At 47.3% G+C, this 20,743-nt stretch overlaps 1 protein-coding gene across 6 annotated transcripts in view; it reads left to right on the top strand.

Annotated features, from left to right (window-relative positions):
• The window catches only part of MYO7A (myosin VIIA), a 170,227-nt gene that overhangs the window by 29,738 nt on the left and 119,746 nt on the right, over positions 1 to 20,743 (top strand). For all 6 annotated transcript variants that reach the window (XR_010987495.1, XM_068139609.1, XM_068139619.1 and 3 more), the window contains exon 2: positions 637 to 694. Coding sequence is in view for 5 of the 6 variants with exons in the window: in XM_068139609.1 (XP_067995710.1) it covers positions 677 to 694 (18 nt within the window). In the remaining variant the exon portion in view is untranslated. The remainder of the gene's footprint in view (positions 1 to 636; positions 695 to 20,743) is intronic.

The following is a 20,743-nucleotide window of genomic DNA, read 5'->3' on the forward strand; positions in this document are numbered from 1 at the left end:
ACTGTGTCCTCTTGTTCTGGTGATGGTTGCTTGGTAGGAGAGACCAACCCCTACCCGGCTACAAACTCCCTTCAGGTAGTTGTAGATGGCAACAAGGTCTTCCCTGAGCCTCCTCTTACAGGCTGAGCAACCCCAGCCCCCTCAGCTGCTCCTCGTAGGGCTTGTGCTCCAGTCCATATTCCAACCCCTCCCCAACCCCAGCTCCCTCAGCTGGTGCTTATAGCAGAGGTGGTTCCAACCCCCTGATCATTCTTGTGACCCTCTTCTGGACCCTTCTCCCTGCACTTTAATTCATCCCAAGGGATCTGATGGCACAGGCAGTCAAGCAGTAGCAGTCTGTTTGCCAGGTTAATCCTTGGGTAACTTTCTAGGACTCAGTTTACAAAATATTCCTTGCATAAGCAACCTCCAGCCCCCGTCTCATTCACCAGGGTGCAGGGATTAATCTGGATGTATTAAAGGATTGTCTCTCACTGTCTGGAATTACCATTAGTAGAGCATAGGTGGTTTAAGTGCTCCTCGTCCCCTGGCCGCACCCAGGGCCTGCATCTGTTCCTCTAGGGCTGGGACGGTCGCTGAGCTGGGGTCTACAAGGCAGGATGGCAGCTCTTTAATGACTGATTTCTTTTGGTTCAGGTCCATTCCTGGTGGCTGCTGATGTGTTTATACAGGAACCATGGTCATTCTACGACAGGTAAGTGAAGCATTCCTCTCCTCAGCATTTCTAAGTTTATTCCATCATGCAAAAGACTAATTGAAGTCAGGAGTTTGTGTTTTGGGTTTTATTTTTGTTTGTTTTGGTTTGATGGGGTTTTTTTGGGGGGAGGGGGGGCAGGGTCAAATGAGGCTATTTTTATCCTACTTCCCTAAAAGGACTGTTACAAGATACAGAGATGCTCATTAGCCTTAATCCTTGATTGGCTTAGAGGAAATTATTGCTCTGTATGTGTAGTCCAGATTAACCTCGTGCAATTTTCCACTTCTATTTTCTCATCTGGGATGGCCCAGAAGCTGCATGTGAGCTGTGGATGTGCAGAAGCATAAACCAGCTTAGTGCCTGCCTTGAATGATCCAGTCAAGAATTGATTTTCAATTTCCAGGAACACAGCTGCTTTGGTTATGTAGAACCAGAGTCCTTTAGCAGCTCTAAAAAGGGACAGAATTGAAGAATGAAATTGTATGGCAGGTCTCAAGTAACACCAAAACAAGAGGACACAGTCTCAGGCTGCGCCAGGGGAAGTTTAGGCAGGAGGTTAGGAAGAAGTTCTATACAGAGAGAGTGATTGCCCATTGGAATGGGCTGCCCAGGGAGGTGGTGGAGTCACCATCATTGGAGGTGTTCAGGAGGAGACTTGACAGGGTGCTTGGTTGCATGGTTTAGTTGATTAGGTGGTGTTGGATGATAGGTTGGATGCGATGATCTTGAAGGTCTCTTCCAATCTGGTCTGGTCTATTCTATTCTATTCTATTCTATTCTATTCTATTCTATTCTATTCTATTCTATTCTATTCTATTCTATTCTGTTCTGCTCTGTTCTGTTCCATTCCATTCTATTCTGAAACCATTTGTGGCTTTGAATGGTGGTGTTTCCCCTGTGTCTAGGCATTATATGTCTCTCTCACTCTCATCTTATGGGTTGCCATGGGTTGCCATGTCTCACCTGGGGAGGACTTACTGCTCTCTCCAACTATCCAAAAGAAGGTTGCAGTGAGGTGGGCGTTGGTCTCTTCTCAGAAGTAACTAGTGTTAAGTTGAGGGGAAGTGGCCTCAAGTGGCACCAGAAGAAGTTGAAATTAGCTATTGGGAACAATTTCTTTATTGAAAATGTGGCCCAGCATTGGGACAGGCTATCCAGGGAGCTGGTGGAGTCACCAGCCTTGGAGATGTTCATAAAACATGTAGGCATAGCACTTTGGGACATCATTTAGTGGACACGATGGTGATGGATTATGGTTGAACTTGATGATCTTAGAGACCTTTTCCAACCTTAATAGTTGATTCTGTGACTGATAGCACTATCACACGTCCTGGGTTGGGGCTACAGATTGATATCCAAATGTGTCAACACAGTCAAACATTGAGGTGGTGATTCAGTTTTGATTCAGCTCTGTGTCTGCCTTGGCAAGTGTGCTTTTGGCTGCAGTTGTGTAGAAAGCACTGGACCTATGAACCCCAGTGCAGGATCTCACAATGTACCAGTTTGTACAGGTACAAACTTTGTAGCTTTAGGGGTGGAAGCAATGCCAAAGATCTCAAAGAGCAACTGAAATGCTCTTTAAAGTAATGCCTAGACTTGCTGTAGGAAACTGTGGTCCAACAAAAACAGGCTGCACTTTGGTAGGGGAGAGAAATTATTCTTCCAAAAGACATAGAGGGGTTGGCCTGGTGTCACAAGCTCTGAGTGATGCAATTTGCAATGCCAAGGAAAATGGGTGTGGAAATAAAAATGCAGTAAGTTCATGTACTCAGAAAAGCAGTGGTGGGTCTAAGAAATACTTTATAACAGCTCTGTCAGGATGCTGTCACTGCAGGCTGTCTCTAATGTCTGTCTGATGGAGGTTACCCCTCTTTGGTTCATCTACTAGTTCACAATCTTCTGTATTGCTCTGAATTCACCTTTGCAGAGCTTTCATCATAGAATCATGAACTGGTTTGGGTTGGAAAGGGCCTTTTAAGGTCATCTAGTCCAACAGCCATGCAGTAAGCAGGAACATCTTTGACTGGAGCAGGGTGCTCAGAGCTCCATCCAACCTGACCTGGAATGTTACAACCTGCACCAGTGTCTCACCACTCTCATTGGAAAACAAAATCTTCCTTCTCTCTAGTCTGTATCTCTCTCTTTTAGTTTCAAACCATTACCCCTTGTCCTCCCACAACAAGCCCTACCAAAAAGTCTGTCCCCATCTTTCTTATAGCCACTTCTCTTAAGTACTGAAAAGCCACAATAAGGTCTCCTCAGAGCTTTCTGGTCTCCAGGTTGTACAATGCCAACTCTCTCAGCCTGTCCTCACAGCAGAGTTGCTCCATCCTTCTGATCATCTTTGGATGTCCTTTGGACCTACTCTAACTGGTCCATGTCCCTCCTGTGCTGAAATATTCTTTTTTTTTGCATGAAAACATGTTTTAGTTCATAAGGACTGAATGCCAAAGATGTGTAAGGAATCTCCAAGTGGACTTCCAGAAGTTATCAGCAATATTTGATCCATTATTTTGGGATTAAATCTCATGACTATTAAACAGAATAACCTTAGCCCCCTAACACAACCTGCAGTTTTCAAACTGCTCTTCCATTTCTTGCTGGTCTCCATAGTTTTTAGACCAACTCTCCCTGTGGGTTCTGACACTGAGCGGATGCTGACAAATATCAGGGAAATAGCTTTCTGTTGAACTTGTTGCCTACTGCTGTTATGGGTTACACCCATTCTGGAAGCAGTAGGGGGGAGGCCTTGTGCATCATTGCCCTCCCTGTAGGGGGTTCTTCCCCTGGGAAACTAAGTTAGTCTGTTCCACTCCCCCTCCTTGTCCAGCAAGGCTATAAAAAGGAGGACACTGCAGCCATTAGCTCTTTTGACCCCTGCCTTTCGCCTGGAAAAGGATTGCAGGTGGTTCCCCTGCTTCTCTGCCACATGCTCCTCCCTGCTGCACCCCCACCTTTGCAAAGGACTGGGTTTGTATTTCATATTTCTTTTTTTCCCCATCCATCCTTGTTCCTTACCCTTGTGAACCCTACTGGTTATTATTACATATATATATATATATATATATATATACATACACACATACTGTTTAAAGAAAATTCTTTACCTCTCTGCTTCCAAGCTGAATCCAAATTATTTCTTGGTGGATTTGCTCCTTCTCTTTCTTTTCCTCTCTATTGGGAAAGAGGAGGGGGGAGCAGGGGAGGGATTCCCAGCCTGGCCCCCATCTGAGCTCTTAAGTCCCAGTTAAGGCTGAAACCACCACAACTGCAAACCCCTGATTGCAACATGGATAAGGCGAGCAAGGATCTCTCTATAATGAAATTAAGGTTAAGCAATTGGTAGTAGATACAGGCTCTTCCTGAGTCCACTTTATAGCAGTAGACCCCATCTGAAGTGCAGTCTGCGTCAGACACGAACCACTTTGCATTCTGTGGTCCAAAGAGCTGCTGTTTGCAGTGGTGTTTAATTGCAAGCTGCAGCAATTTGTGTATTTGTATTTTGTGTTTAGTGGAGGGAAGGGATGTCATCCAGAGTGACCTTGACAGACTGGAGAGGTGAGCCCAAACCAGCCTCATGAGGTTCAACAAGACCAAATGCAAGGTCCTGTATCTGAGTCGGGGCAATCCCAAGCACAGACGTAGGCTGGGCAGGGACTGCCTTGAGAGCAGGCCTGGAGAAAAGGACTTGGGGGTGCTGGTGGATGAGAAGCTCAACATGAACCACCAGTGTGCACTTGCAGCCCACAAAGCCAATCACATCCTGGGCTGCATCAAGAGAAGCATAGCCAGCAGGTCAAGGGAGGTGATTCTCCCCTTCCACTCTGCTCTGGTGAGACCTCACCTGGATTACTGTGTCCAGTTCTGGAGCCACTATTACAAGAAGGATCTGGAGATGCTGGAATGTGTCTAGAAAAGGGCCACAGGGATGATTAGAGGGCTGGAGCTCCTCTCCTATGGAGACAGACTGAGAGAGTTGGGGCTGTTCAGTCTGGAGAAGAAAAGGCTCTGAGAAGACCTTATTGTGGCCTTCCAGTATCTGAAGGCGGCCACAAGAAAGCTGGGGAGGGAGTTTTTAGGGTGTCAGGTAGTGATAGAACTAGGGAGAATGGAACAAAACTAGAAGTGGGTAGATTCAGATTGGATGTTAGAAAGAAGTTCTTCCCCATGGGGGTGGTGAGATACTGGAACAGGTTGCCCAGGGATCTGGTGGTTTTTAAGGCCAAACTGGAGGTGGCTCTGAGCAACCTGATGTAGTTTGAGGTGTCCCTGCCCATGTCAGGTTGGTTGGAACTAGATGATCTTTGAGGTCCCTTCCAACCCTAACAATGCTATGATTGTTTCATTCTATTTTGCCTCCTTTAGCTTTGTTGTAACATTTTAAACACACATCTGATCTAGTTGAGGATGCCCCTGTTTACTGCAGGGAGGGTTAGACTAGATGACCTTTGGAGGTCCCTTCCAACCCAGCCCATTCTATGATGCTATGAGCTAGGAAATTCCTCATGGGTGTGTCTTTCCATCTTTCATAGAATCATAGAATCATTAAGGTTCAGAAAGACCTCTAAGATTATCAAGTCCAGCCATCAACCCATCATCACCATGCCCACTAAACCATGTCCTGAAAGTGGCATGTCTAAATGTTTTTTGAACACTTCCAGGAATAATGACTTCACCAATTCCCTGGGCAGCCTGTTACAAAGCTGTATCTTCTGGGATTGTTTTATTCCTGGGTGTGCTCAACATGCTTACAACTTCCCCTTCCTACACCTTTTCCTCTGCAAACTTTGCCCAACAAGATCAAACAAAAGACCAAATCATCACCTTTATGATAGACCAGGACAGAGCTTTTGGTCTTTGTAGCTTGGTTTTCCTGTCCTTACCCAACTGTAAATCCAGGGATTTTGAAGGTGAGTCCATGGTATTGCACGTCCACTCTCCTATCAAAGCAGTCCCCAGTAGGATCTCCCCCAGAGGCTGGCTCCAAGCAAGGAGGAGAAAACACACAGAGCCTCTTCCCTATGTCTTCCACCCAGTAATTCAGAAGAAAAGCCAATATTGTTCCTCAGCAGGGGCCTGCAGGGAGCCAAACTCATCAGCTTTAGCCTCCTGCAAATTACTCCTGACAAGTCCATTTCCATGCACAAAGAAAGGGAAGATGAAGAAGGAGGGCTTCCTAAATTCCTGCCTTGGAAGCCTGAATAGTTCATTTGGCTGTGCATGTTCCCGTTCCTGCACGTTCTATCTTTCATTTAAAGCAGAGATGTTTTTAGAGCTGGAGTGGAGACCAGGAGGGTGTGGTGGCCCTGGCTGCCTGGTGAGGGGCACATCACTGCTCCAGGGAGAGGGCTTCGCTGAGGCCACCACTGTCCCAGTGGCCAATAACCAATGGTTGCTGCTCGCTACATGCCTGGTTTTGCCAGTTCCATCTTAGTGCTCATGTAGGTCCTGCCTGACCAACCTGATCTCCTTCTATGATCAGGTGACTGCCTGGTGGATGTGGGGCAGACTGTGGATGTAGTCTACCTGGACCTCAGCAAGGCCTTTGACACCATCCCCCACAGCAAACTCCTGGCCAAGCTGTCAGCCCATGGCTTGGACAGCAGCACTGTGTGCTGGGTTAGAAACTCGCTGGAGGGCCAAGTCCAGAGAGTGTTGGTGAATGGTGTCACATCCAGCTGGCAGCCAGTCAGTAGTGGTGTCCCCCAGGGATCAGAGCTGGGCCCAGTCCTGTTCAATATCTTTACTGATGATCTGGATGAGGGGATTGAGTCCATCATCAATAAGTTTGCAGATGACACCAAGCTGGGGGCAGGAGTTGATCTGTTACAGGGTAGGAGAGCTCTGCAGAGGGACCTCAACAGACTGGACAGATGGGCAGAGTCCAAGGGCAGGAGATTGAACACACCCAAGTGCCGGGTGCTGCACATTGGCCACAACAACCCCATGCAGTGCTACAGGCTGGGGTCAGAGTGGCTGGAGAGCTGCCAAACAGAAAGGGACCTGGGGGCAGTGGTTGATAGTAGGCTGAACATGGGCCAGCAGTGTGCCCAGGTGGCCAAGAGGGCCAATGGCATCCTGGCCTGTATCAGGAACAGTGTGGCCAGCAGGAGCAGGGAAGTCATTGTGCCCCTGTACTCAGCACTGGTTAGGCCACACCTTGAGTCCTGTGTCCAGTTCTGGGCCCCTCAGTTTAGGAAGGAGGTTGAGCTGCTGGAACGAGTGCAGAGAAGGGCAGCAAAGCTGGTGAGGGGTTTGGAACACAAGCCCTGTGAGGAGAGGCTGAGGCTGGGGTTGCTTAGCCTGGAGAAGAGGAGGCTCAGAGGAGATCTTACTGCTCTCTACAACTACCTGAAGGGAGGTTGTAGACAGGTGGGGGCTGGTCTCTTCTCCCAGGCAGCCAGCACCAGAATAAGAGGACACAGTCTCAAGCTGTGCCAGGGGAGGTTTGGGCTGGAGGTTAGGAAGAAGTTCTTCATAGAAAGAGTGATTTGCCTTTGGAATGGGCTGCCCAGGGAGGTGGTGGAGTCACCATCACTGGAGGTGTTTAGGAAGAGACTGGATGGGGTGCTTGGTTGCATGGTTTAGTTGATTAGGTGGTGTTGGATGATAGGTTGGACATGATGATCACAAAGGTCTCTTCCAACCTATTCTATTCTATTCTATTCTATTCTATTCTATTCTATTCTATTCTATTCTATTCTATTCTATTCTATTCTATTCTATTCTATTCTATTCTATTCTATGTAATCCTCATATAACCTAACAGGGTTTCCCAGTGCTGCAAATTTCCTGCTGCTGGGCCAGACCAACAGAAATCAAAGCCACTTATAGAATCACAGAATCTCAGACTGGAAGGGACCTCCAAAGGTCATCCAGTCTGACCTCCCTGCAGGCAGCAGGGACATTCCCAACTAAGTCAGGTTGCCCAGAGCCTCTTTGAGCCTCACCTTAAATATCTCCAGGGACAGGGCTCCAAACACCTCCCTGGGCAACCTTTTCCAGTGTTCCACCACCCTCATAGTAAGGAACTTCTTCCCAATATCCAATCTAAATCTGCTCTTCTCTAGTTTGAAGTCTGTGCTCCTCATCCTGTCACTCCAGGCCTTTTTAAACAGTCTCTCTCCATCTTTGTAGGCCCCATCAGGTAGTGGAAGGCTGCTATTAGGCCTCCCTGGAGCCTCCTCTTCTCCAGGCTGAACACCCCCAGCTCCCTCAGCCTGTCCTTGTAGCAGAGGTGCTCCAGCCCCCTCATCATTCTTGTGGCCCTCTTCTGGACCCTCTCCATGAGCTCCATGACCTTCCTGTGCTGAGGGCTCCAGACCTGTACACAGTACTCCAGGTGAGGTCTCACCAGAGCAGAGTATCTGCTTGGGAATAAAGCATGCTCACAGAATGTGTGTAGGACCAAGTTCACAACCCACAAAGCTTATCCAGTAAACCTGACCTGGCCAAAGATTTTATTTGCATTGCTGTGGCCTGCTGACTATGTCCAAAATGCATAGAATAGAGTCAGAGAACTGTAGATTGATTATGGTTGGAAGAGACCTTTAAGACCATCAAGTCCAACCATTAACTCAGCTCTGCCAGTTCACCATCAAACCATGTCCCTCAGCACCACCTGTACAGGGTTTTTAAAAACCTTCCAGGGATGATGATTTCCTGGGCAGCCTGTTCCAGGGCTTGACAGCCCTTTTGGGGAAGGAATTTTTCATAATGTCTAACCTAAACCTCCCTGGTGCAACTTGAGGCTGTTTCCTAGTCCTGTCAATAAGGAGCATTGCTGCTGTTGTCTCCTAGTCTTAGTAGCCCCCCAACCTGCTCCTGGGTTTTTAGGGAGACAAGTAGAAGTGTGAGTGAAAAAAAAAAGACAGACCTAAGCTAAAAAAATTATAGACCTAAGCTAAGCAGGTAAAGGAAACCATAGCTCAGCCAGAAGTTGAGGTCCTGGTGGATCAAGCACTGTGGACACCTCATGCTATAAAGATCATTTTCATGCAAGATTAAAGCAAGGAAGGTGTCTCCAACTAGTCTGAAGCTTTGCAGATTGGTCAGAGTCAACTTTGCTTTCCTGGCTCAGCAATGCTCCTGGTGAGGTGACTCTTGGGGGCAATTCCAAAACCTTCCAGTTTCTCTTTAGCCACACATTCTGCAAAGCCTGTGCCACCTCTGGCATCTGTTTGAATGCCAAATTCCCATTGCAGCTCCAGCTTTAAACCCCACCAAATGAGTCCTAAATGAATGAGATTCTCCTTGATATCTTCATGTTTGAATGTTTTCTGTAGGTATCTGTGGCTCCCTGTTCTGTGGCTCCCTGTTCTTGTGTTGTAATTTTAGCTAACATTACCGTTTCCTCTTCTTGCCATTTCTCAGATGATTATATAAAGAGCAATTGGTTTCCTTCCTAGCCTTGGAATTGATCATAATCCTACATATCCCCTAGATTTACACCCACCCCACTCCCCCCTTGTAAAACAGGCTCTGCATCATAGAATGGTTTGGGTTGGAAGGGACCTTAAAGATCATCTAGTTCCTACCCTCCTGCCATGGGCACAGACACCTTCCACTAGCCCAGGTTGCTCAAGGCCTCATTCAACCTGGCCTTGAATGCCTCCATGGAGGGACATCCACAACCTCCCTGGGCAACATGTTCCAGTATTTCACTGCCCTCACTGCAAAGGATCTCTTCCTATTATCCAGTCTACCCTCTTTCATCTTCAATCCATCCCCTCTCGTGCTATCACTACAAACCCTTTTAAAAAGTCTCTCCCAACTTTCTTGTAGGCCCTCTTCAGGTGCTGGAAGTCCACAGTAAGGTCCTTTCTCCAGGCTGAACAGCCCCAGTTCTCTCATCCTGTCCTCATAAGGGAGGTGCTCCAGCCCTCTGATCGTCTTCATGGCCCTCCTCTGGACCTGCTCCAACAATTTCTTCTTGCTGAGACCAGAAGTGCATATTGCACTGCAGGTGAAAGGGATTCATGCAGTTCATAAATGAGCAGGAATAGATTTTGTGACCACCAGCATTTACAGAGAGTCAGTTCGGTGCTCCTGGAGGTGTTTTCCCGTGGTAGAGTAAGAATAGCAGAGACCACACTGAGAAGTCTTCCAGTCCTTTCAGAAGACAGAATCAACCAGGTTGGAAAAGACCTTCAAGATCAAGTCCAACCTATCACCCAACACCATCTCATCAACTAAACCATGGCACCAAGCGCCCCATCCAGTCTCTTTTTAAACACTTCCAGTGATGGTGACTCCACCACCTCCCTGGGCAGCAATTCCAATGGCCAATCTCTCTTTCTGGGAAGAACTTCTTCCTAACACCCAGCCTAAACCTCCCCTGGTGCAGCCTGAGACTGTGCCCTCTCGTTCTGTCACAGGTTGTGTTCTGTCACAGGTTGCATTCTGTCACAGCTGACAATCTGCCAGCTGAGCTCTCTGAGCACTGGTTGTACCTGGAGCTGACATACACTATTTGGGGTCTTATTGGATATTGCACACTCAGCTCTGCCAAGTGATTCATTGTGCTACAGATTTTGTTAGGAAGGAGGAGAGGGTGGGGGGACAAACACACTGTTGTTGTAAGTTCTTCCCAAGGCTGATCTGTAATCATGTTATTACAGAAAACAAAGTGTAAATCCACTGCTTGGATTCTCTTTCTCTCATAAACACTGAATAATTAAAGTCTTCTCCCATTTAAGCCCCATATCTGTCTGATCTATGAGTCTGAGGCTTCCCTGGGTAGCTGTAAGGCAGCAATGAAAAAGTCCAGCAGAAGGCAACCAAAGGGCACATTTGCATATAGATTGAAACATGAATCGTTGGGAGCCATTCATTATCTGCAGTGCTGGAGATGCCTGGCATTTTAACAGCTCTCTGCATCAAATCCTTTCCATCAAATTTATGGGACAATTAAAGTGCTGGGGTAGCTGTGTGCAGAAAATGAAGCTGGAGGCTAGGGAGATGTTCTCACAGTGCTATGGCTGCAGAATATAAATTGCAGGATGTCAAATAAAGGTAGAGTGAGCAATCTCAGCCCTGCTGTGGAGATACCCTTCCTCAAAGAGAGCCTGTCTGAAATGCACTCCTTACTGCTTTTTGATACCATTGACAAGCTCCCAGAATCCTTCTCCTAAGTGTGTGAACTGAAACTTGAATCTGTTTGATGTCAAGAATCACAAATTGAATTGGGTTGGAGAGACCCTCGAAGGCCATCTTGTCCAACCTCCCTAGGGTAAGCAGGGACACCTCCAACTGTATCACACTCCTTGGGGCCACATCAAGTCTGATCTTGAATGTATTCCATCCCTGAGCAACCTGTTCCTGTATTTCACCACTCATTGTGTAGAACTTATTCCTGATGTCCAATCTCAATCTGCCCCACTCCAGTTTCAAACCATTGACGCTCATCCTATCACTCCAAGCCCTTCTAAACAGTCCCTTCTCAGCCTTGCTGGAGGTCTCCTTCAGATCTTGAAATGCAGCTGTAAGGTCTCCCTGGAGTCTTCTCTTCTCCAGGCCAAACAATTCTTTCAGCATATCTCCATAGTAGAGGTGCTCCAGCCCTCTGATCATCTTTGTGGCTTTCCTCTGGACAGCAGCTCCAGGTCTCTTTTGCATTGGGGGCCCCAGAGCTGGACACAGTACTCCAGGTGAGGTCTCCCCAGAGCAGAGCAGAGGGGCAGTATCCCCTCTCTCCATCTGCTGGCCACACTTCTTTTTATGCAGCTTAGGATGCCTATTGCTGGTTCATGTCCAGCCTGTCATTCACCAGTACCACCAAGTCTTTCTCTTCAGGGCTGCTCTCAATCCTTTCACATCCTAGATCCTGGATTGATATGGAGGATTGCCATGACCTAGGTGCAGGACCTTGCACTTTGCCTTATTAATCTTCATGACATTCTCCTCAGCCCACTTCTCCAGCCTTTCCAAGTCCCTCTGGATGGCACCCATGCCATCCTTCAGTCATATCAGCCTCACACTCGGCTTGGTATCATCTACAAACTTTCTGAAGGTGCCTCAATCTCACTGCTTGTGCCATTGATGAAGATATTGAACAGCACAGGTACAGTACACACCAGTACAGACTCCTGAGGGACACCACTTGTCATCCATTTCCATCTGGACATCAAGCTTTTGATGACTACACTTGTGATCATCCAACCAATTTCTTATCCACTGGACAGTCCACCAATCAGATGCATATCTCTCCAGTTGAGAGAGAAGGATGTGGGGGACTGTGTCACAAGTCCTTTAGGATGTCAAAAGGCTTCACAAAAGTCCTGATAGATGACATCTCTTGGTTGTCCCTTGTTCCCTGATGTAGTTACAGGTTGCCCAGGGAAGCGGACAGGTTGCCCAAGGAAGTGGTTGGGGCCCCATTACTGGAGATATTCAAAGTGAGGCTTGACAGGACAATAGGCAACCTGATCTAGTTGAGGATGTTCCTGCTGACTGCAGAGGGGGTTGTACTAGATGACCTTCAGAGGTCCCTTCCAAGTCAGACCATTCTATGATTCTATGATTCTAGAAAGCTACTAGGTTGGTCAGGCAGGACTTGTCCTTGGTGAAGCCATGCTGGCTGTCTCAGGTCACCTTCTGTCCTCCATGTGCTTCTAGTAGGAATTGTTCCATGATCTTCCCTGGCACAGAGGTGAGACCTTGGATGGTTTCAGAATGGTGTACCTGCCACGTTTCTGGGTGACTATGGCTAGTGTCTCACCACCCTTAGTGTAAAACATTCCCTCCTCCTATCTAAATCTCCCTCTCTTCATTTAAAACCATCATCTCTTGTCCTGCCACAATGAGACAAGGGGTGCTGAAAGTCTGTCCCCATTCTTCTGAGGAGTGCTAAAAGCTCAGCTGGGAGAATGTCTGCTGATGTGTCATTGCCTGGTCAACAAATAAAATAATTCTGTTGGAAATACAAGCTGAGTTTGGAGATACAATCTCTATGAGAACATCAAAGATGTTCTTTGGCCATGAAGGTCAACAACATCCTGGCCTGTATCAGCGATGGTGTGGCCAGCAGGAGTAGGTATCCCTTAAGAAAGATGTTGAGTTCCCCAAACATGTCCAGAGAAGGGCAACAAAGCTGGGGAGAGGTTTGGAGCATAATCCCCATGAAGGAAAGGCTGAGGGAGCTGGGGTTGCTTAGCCTGGAGAAGAAGAGGCTCAGGGGAGACCTTAGTGTCATCTACAACTACCTGAAGGGAGGTTGTAGCCAGGTGGGGGTTGGTCTCTTCTCCCAGGCAACCAGTGACAGAACAAGAGGACACAGTCTCAAGCTGTGCCAGGGGAAGTTTAAGCCGGATGTTAAGAAGAAATTCTTCCCAGAAAGAGAGATTGGCCATTGGAATGTGCTGCCCAAGGAGGTAGTGGAATCACCATCACTGGAAGTGTTTAAAAAGAGACTGAATGAGGCACTTAGTGCCATGGTTTAGTTGATGAGATGGTGTTGGATGATAGGTTGGAATGAGGTAGGAGATCAGTCTCATTCCAGGTAACAACAGAGAGCATAAGAGGCAATAGCATCACATTGCTCCAGGGGAGGTTTAGGTTGGATATTAGGAAAAAAATTCCTCACAAAAAGAGCAGTTAAGCATTGGAACAGGCTGCTAGAGAAGTGTTAGAATCACTGTCACTGGAAGTGGTTGGAAACCTGGTAGATGTGACACTTAGAGACATGGTTTAGTCCTGGACTGGGTAGTGCTAGGCTGTGAACACTGGAACAGGCCTCCCAGAGAAGTTGTGCAGTTTCCTTCTCTGGAGACATTCAAAACCCACCTGGATGTGTTTCTGTGTGACCTGCCCTAGGTGACCCTGCTCTGGCAGGGGGTTTGGAGTTGATGATCTTTTGAGGTCCCTTCCAACCCCTAACATTCTGTGATTCTGTAATGGTTGGATTTTATCTGTTTTGATGACAATGATTCTATGATTTTAGGTTTTGGTGAAACGACATTAGCTGAGGAAGACTGCCAGAAAGAAGTTTGGAGGCCTATATCTATTTGTATATATACATTATCAGACACTGGCACAGGTTGCCCGGGGAGGTGGTGGAAGCCTCATCCCTGGAGGTTTTTAAGGCCCGGCTGGATGTGGCTCTGAGCAACCTGCTCTAGTGTGAGGTGTCCCTGCCCATGAAAATCCCTATGATTCTAGGATTTCAATTGCTTAAAAATATAAATATAACCAAAATAGAAGGGGGATTGGATGTGGCACTTGGTGCCATGGTCTAGTCATGAGGTCTGTGGTGACAGGTTGGACTCGATGATCTTTGAGATCTCTTCCAACCTTGGTGATACTGTGATACTGTGAAGATTTGGATGCTTGCTAGAATACACATAAAGGGAACATACAATGTTCTGAGATTTAAAAAAAATGTGCTTAAGGCTAAAGAAAATTCAATACTATGAGTGAAATAGCCTGAAATATACTGAGAAGCCAGCTGGCATCTTAGCTATCTCTTACTGGGGCTGCCAGCAGTGGGGAAATGAGATGAAGAAGGTTGGACTGGGATTTGGGAATTAACTTGCTGATGCTTTCCCATTTCCATCTTGCCACTCCTACGTATATTTACAGATGTAAAGGCTGACCAGCTCCTTGTGCAGGGATTATAGCATCATAGAATTGTTAGGGTTGGAAGGGACCTCTAGGATCATCCAGTTCCAACCCTCCTGCCATGGGCATGGGCACCTCACACTGGATCAGGTTGTTCAGAGTCACATCCATCCTGGCTTCCACCACCTCCCTGGGCAACCTGTTCCAGTGTCTCACCACCCTCATGGGGAAGAATTTCTTCTTAATTTCCAATCTGAATCTACCCATTTCTAGTTTTGCTCCATTCTCCCTAGTCCTCCTAGATCACTCCCTGGCACTCTAAAAAATCCCTCCTCAGCTTTGTTGTAGGCCCCCTTCAGATACAGTGAGGCCACAATTAGGTCTCTTCAGAGCCTTCTCTTCTCCAGACTGAACAGCCCCAGCTCCCTCAATCTGTCCTCATAGGAGAGGTGCACCAGACTGTTGTAATGCAAGGAAGTTGCCTTCTCCCTGTTGACCACATGTATGTGGATCTGAGTTTTGCAAACATGAGGTGGTGATGCAGGCATAGAATTGTTTGAGTTAGAAAGGACCTTTCAAGTTCATCTAGTCCAACTCCCCTTGCAGTGATCAGGGACATCTTCACAGGACAAGTTGTTCAGAGCCCTATCCAACCTGACCTGGAATATTTTCAGGGATGAGGCATCTCTCTGGGCAACCTGGGCCTGTGTTTCACCACCCTCATCAGACCTCTCTTCTCCTTTCCAAACCCCCTTTGCTACTCTCCCCACAAAGAAGGTGGTACCATGAAGGGATGTAGCTGCTTTCTTGCACTGGGGAAAGATCAATCTTAAAAGTTTACAAGGACGTCATCCTCCATTAGGCAACTTTGTGAATGGAGAAAGCTCCACCAGCTGTAAGTTATGAGGACTTCTGTTCCTGAACAGAAATTATGAGTGGCTTAAAGGGCAAGAGGGCAGATTTGGATTAGATGTAAGGAATAAATTCTTTACTATGATGGTGGTAAAACACTGGAACAGGTTGCTCAGAGAAGTTGTGGATGCTTCATCCCTGAAAGCATTCAAGGCTAAGTTGGATGGGGCTTCAAGCAACCCAATCTAGTGGAAACTGCCCATGACAGAAGTGTTGGGACTAGATGAGATTTAAGGTCCCTTCCCACCAAAACTTTTCTATGATTCAATAATGAAATTCTGCATACAGTGTGCTGAAGTTTGGAACACATATAAAGAGACTCTACTTATTCTGTAGAAGCCCCATCCCTGGAAACATTCCGGGTCAAATTGGATGGGGCTCTGAGCAACATGATCTACTTGAAGTTGTCTCTGCTGACTGTAAGGGTGTTGGATTAGAGGACTTTTGAATGTCCTTTCCAACCCAAACCACTCAATGTTTCTATGATTTGGTTAGTAGTCCCTAATACTTTTCCCTTCCAACCCCTTGTCCAGCTTCTTCTCCAGCTGACCCATTCACCTCCTTCTCCAGGTGACCTTCACTGCTTTTTTGCTGAACCTGGTCCATGATGACTTCAGATGTTGTCTGCTTATTTTTGGACTGAAATAGTATTTGAAGAAGTATCTCTACAGATTTGTCCATTTTGCCCTAGGCATCCACATTGTGAAGATAGTTTGCTAACCTAGATGGTCCTTTGGTGAGCCTTCACCTTGGACATCCATTCTCATGTCCTACATGAGACAATTCCACAGACTTATCGATTCTCCCAACTCTTTTATCAAGAAGTGGATGGCCTCCATCCTTTGCCTAGAGAAACTGTGGAGTACCTCCATCCTTTGCCTAGAGAAACTGTGGAGTGCCTTCATCATTTGCCGAGAGAAACTGTGGATGGCCTCCATGCTTTTGCTAGAAAAACTGTGGCTGGCCTCCATCCTTTGCCTAGAGAGGCTTCAGCAGAAGCCAGGAGTAAAAGGTAAAGGCTTATTTTGCCTTCTGAAGAAGAAAAAGCCAAATGCTCCTTGTTTTTAAGATTGGGGAAAGCCCCTCTGTGGGACAGTGATTTGCACACCATGTCTCAGAAGCCTTTTGTGCAGCCCGTGTGAACACAGTGTGAGCAATTTATGTGCATCTCCTACCCCCCAGCCAGACGTTTTATTGCCAGCACCATTGCTGGTAAACGACTCTTAAGGTCACACATTGCATTTTCATCACCTACAAATCACTTTGTAAAGGCATTTTACTGCCCCTTAACCCCATAAAACTGCTGGATTTGGTGTGAGACACACAGGCATCTTTTTCCCATTAAGGAGACTGCATAAAGTAAAATGCAGCAGAGGCATTAACAATATTTCCACATTGATATTTGGTCACCCCATTCCCTACAGAAGAGATAAAAAATAGGTATAATTAATATCTCTGTGGCTCAAATTTCACAGAATCACAGAAACATTCAGGTTGGAAAAGACTCTCAGGATCACCAAGTCCAACCAATAACCCTACTTTTCAAGGTTCACCCCTAAACCATAGCCCCAAGCACTGCATGCAAACCACCTTTGAACACATCCAGGGCTGGCCACTCAACCACCTCCCTGCCCAGCTCATTCTAATGCCTGACCACTCTTGCTGGGACAAAATGTTTCCTACTGTCCAGTCTAAACCTACCTAGTTGTAGCTGGAGGCTATTCCCTCTTGTTCTATCACTCATTACCTGTGAGAAGAGACCAGCAGCAGCCTCTCCACAATGTCCTTTCAGGTAGCTGCAGACAGCAATGAGGTCTCCCCTCAGCCTCCTCTTTTACAAACTAACCATCCCCAGCTCCTTCAGTTGCTCTTCATCAGATTTATTCTCCAGGCCCTTCATAGCTTCTTTGCCCTCTGCACTGGCTCCAGCACCTTCACATCTCTCTTGTACTGAGGTGCCCAAAACTGGACACAATACTCAAGGTGTGGCCTCACCAGAGCTGAGTCCCAGGGGACAATCCCCTCCCTGCTCCTGCTGGACACAGCATTTCTGATACAGGCCAGGATGCCATTGGATTTCTTGGCCACCTGGGCACACTGCTGGCTCATATTCAGTTGCTTAAATTTAAGGCTATGTGGCAATTGCAGAGCTTCTAAAGTCAAAGCAAAACTAAATTTCTAAAATTGATGAGCATTCTTCACATTAATTCATTTCCCTTTACCTGATTTAAGTTTTCACCTAAGCACCAACCAGCTGCCTGTTGCTGGACCAGCATCTCTGCCAAAGACAGGCAGCTTGCATACCCACAACAAAGCCAAAAGTTGGGAGTCATATTTAACAAAATCCATTTTCAATGGAACTCTTAGTAGTAGTAGTAGTAGTATCAGTCATGGTTGGAAGGGACCACAGGGATCATCTAGTTCCAACCCCCCTGCCATGGGCAGGGACACCCCACACTAGATCAGGCTGCCCAGAGCCTCATCCAGCCTGGCCTTAAACACCTCCAGGGATGGGGCCTCAACCACCTCCCTGGACAACCCATTCCAGGGCTTCACCACTCTCATGGGGAAGAACTTCCTCCTCACATCCAGCCTGAATCTCCCCACCTCCAGCTTCATTTCATTCCCCCTAGTCCTATCACTACCTGAGATCCTGAGAAGTCCTTCCCCAGCCTTCCTGTAGGCCCCCTTCAGATACTGGAAGGCCACAATTAGGTCACCTGGGAGCCTTCTCTTCTCCAGGCTGAACAGCCCCAACTCCTTCAGTCTGTCCTCATAGGAGAGGTGCTCCAGCCCTCTGATCATCCTGGTGGCCCTTCTCTGGACACCTTCCAGCACCTCCACATCCCTCTTGCAATAGGGGCTCCAGAACTGGAGGCAGTACTCCAGGTGGGGTCTCACCAGAGCTGAGTAGAGGGGGAGAATCACCTCCCTTGACCTGCTGGTCACACTTCTCCTGATGCAGCCCAGGATCTGATTGGCTTTGCAGGCTGCAAGTGCACACTGAGAGCTCATGTTGAGCTTCTTGTCCACCAGCACCCCCAAGGCTCTCTCGTCAGGGCTGCTTTCCAGCCAGTCCCTGCCCAGCCTGGATTTGTGCCTGGGATTGCCTCAACCCAGATGCAGGACCCTGCACTTGCTCTTGCTGAACCTCATGAGGTTGGCTTGTGCCCACCTCTCCAGCCTGTCAAGGTCCCTCTGGATGGCCTCCCTTCCCTCCAGCCTGTCTGCTGCACCACACAGCTTGGTGTCAACCCTTCTCAATGTAAAGTGGATAACATGTGAAAGAAAGCCCCTTCAAAGGCCACATAGAAATATATGATAGAATCATAGAATGGTTTGGGTTGGAAAGGACCTTAAAGACCATCTTGTTCCAACACCTTGCCAAGAGCAGGGGTACCTTCCACTAGCTCAGGCTGCTCAATGTCTGCTTCAGCCTGACATGGGATATTTCCAGGGATAGAACATCCACAACCTCTCTGGGCAAACTGTTTCAGTGCTCTACCACCTTCACTGTAAAGAATTTCTTCTTTACATCTAATCTAAATTTCCCCTCTTTCAGTTTAAAGACATTAATCCTTGTCCTACCACTACAGTCCCTGATAAAAAGTCCCTCCTTATCTTTTCTGGAGGCCTCCTTTAGGTATTAAAAGCTCTCTATAAAGTCTGCCCAGAGCTCAACAATCACAATGGTCTTAGCCTGTCCTCACAGTAAAAGGGTTCCAGTCCCCTGATCATCTTTGTTATCTCCTCTGTATCTGCTCAAACAAGTCTTGTCTTTTCTGTGCTGAGGACCCCAGAGCCAGAGCCAGCCCTGCAGGTGAGCTCTCACCAGTGCAGACCAGAGGAGCAGAATCCCCTCCCTCCACCTGCTGCCCATGCTGCTAGGGATGCAGCAGAGGAGATGGTTGGCTCTGGGCTGCAAGGGCACATGCCCCTGTGCAGTGTATGTAGAATGGGCTGTCCATGCAATAAAGTACCTGTAAGAAAAATAAGAAGTACCAAGAATGCAAGAATTAGTTCCTGTGCCAAAATCCTGCTTAGTTTATTTCTTTTATGGTTTTATTTTTCTAGCTGCTAGAGTTCAGGAGGTCCATATGAAATCTAATCCCACTACTCACTATTCCTTGATCATTCCATGTAAGAAATAGATCTGACTTGCTTTTGCAAGCTGTGACTACTGCTTTGCTTGCAATGGCTGGTGGCTCTTTGGTGGGATTTGGATTTTGAAGCAGGTTTCTGTGTACAAAGGACTGATGGTTAGGGACTGTCTTCTGATGGCTTTCTGGATATGAAGTCTGTTCACTATGAGTCATACAAGCTGTAAAGCTGTCCCAAGCTCAGAGTATGAACACAGCTACAGTGCACATCTCTACATGTCCTGATCCAACAAGGCAAACGTCTTCTCTGGCTTTGCCAGCTGCAACTGTACTCAGCACTGGTGAGGCCTCACCTCGAGCACTATGTGCAGCTCTGGGCCCCTCAATTTAGGAAGGGTATTGAGGTGCTGGAGCAGGTCTAGAGGAGAGCAGTGAGACTGGTGAGTGGGCTGGAGGGAATGTCTGATGAGCTGAAGGAGCTGGGGTTCAGCCTGGAGAAGAGGAGACTTAGAGGGGACCTTATCACTCTCTACAACTACCTAAAAGAAAGTTGTAGTCAGGTGGGGGTCAGGCTCTTCTCCCAGGCAACTTGTGACAGAACAAGAGGACACAGTCTCAAGCTGCGCCAAGGGAGGTTTAGGCTGGATGTTAGGAAGAAGTTCTTCACAGAAAGAGTGATTGCCATTGGAATGTGCTGCCCAGGCAGGTGGTGGAGTCACCATGCCTGGAAGTGTTTAAGAAGAGCCTGGATGAGGCACTTGGTGCCATGGTTTAGTTGATGAGATGATGTTGGGTGATAGGTTGGACTCAATGATCTTGAAGGTCTTTTCCAGCCTGGTTGATTCTGTATTCTGAAGCTAGTGATAGGACAAGAGGGCATAGTATGAAACTGTGCCAGGGGAGGTTTAGGTTGGATAGTAGGAAGCACTTCCTCACAGAAAGGCTGATTAGGCACTGGGACAGACTGCCCAAGGATGTGGTGGAGTCTTTAAGAGAAGATTGGATGTGGCATGGTTTAGCTGATGTTGTGGTGTTAGGTCATAGGCTGGACTTGATGATCTCAGAGGTCTTTTCCATCCTCAATAATTCTGTGATTAACTGTGATTTGAACAGTGTCAGTTGTCCCTATCTCTATCATCTTCTGCCAACCTAAAACCTCCACTCTTTCACTGCTTACAGTCTCTAGGTTAAAGTCTTTCTAGCTGTAGTTGCTGACTGCTTTCTTTAGACTCTTAATTAACCTGGTTGTCTTCTGGAGTCCCTGCCTTCTTCCAGAGCCTTCTGGAATTTCAAACCTGTTGCAGCCCAGCTTGGTGGTGTGAAATTTGGGGTTAAGAGACACACTCTGTCATTCCTCATTCTGCATGGGGTACAATTAGCATGCAAGCAAATCTCCTGATGTACTTGGTAATTCCAGGGAGTCACAGCAGATGGGGCTGCTCTTGTGCTGCTGGGAGCCCACAATGTAGCTCTGTGG

Source organism: Melanerpes formicivorus, unplaced genomic scaffold, assembly GCF_026170545.1.
Source record: "Melanerpes formicivorus ecotype bairdi unplaced genomic scaffold, bMelFor1.0.p_v2 SCAF_1, whole genome shotgun sequence".
Taxonomy (NCBI): Eukaryota; Metazoa; Chordata; class Aves; order Piciformes; family Picidae; genus Melanerpes; species Melanerpes formicivorus.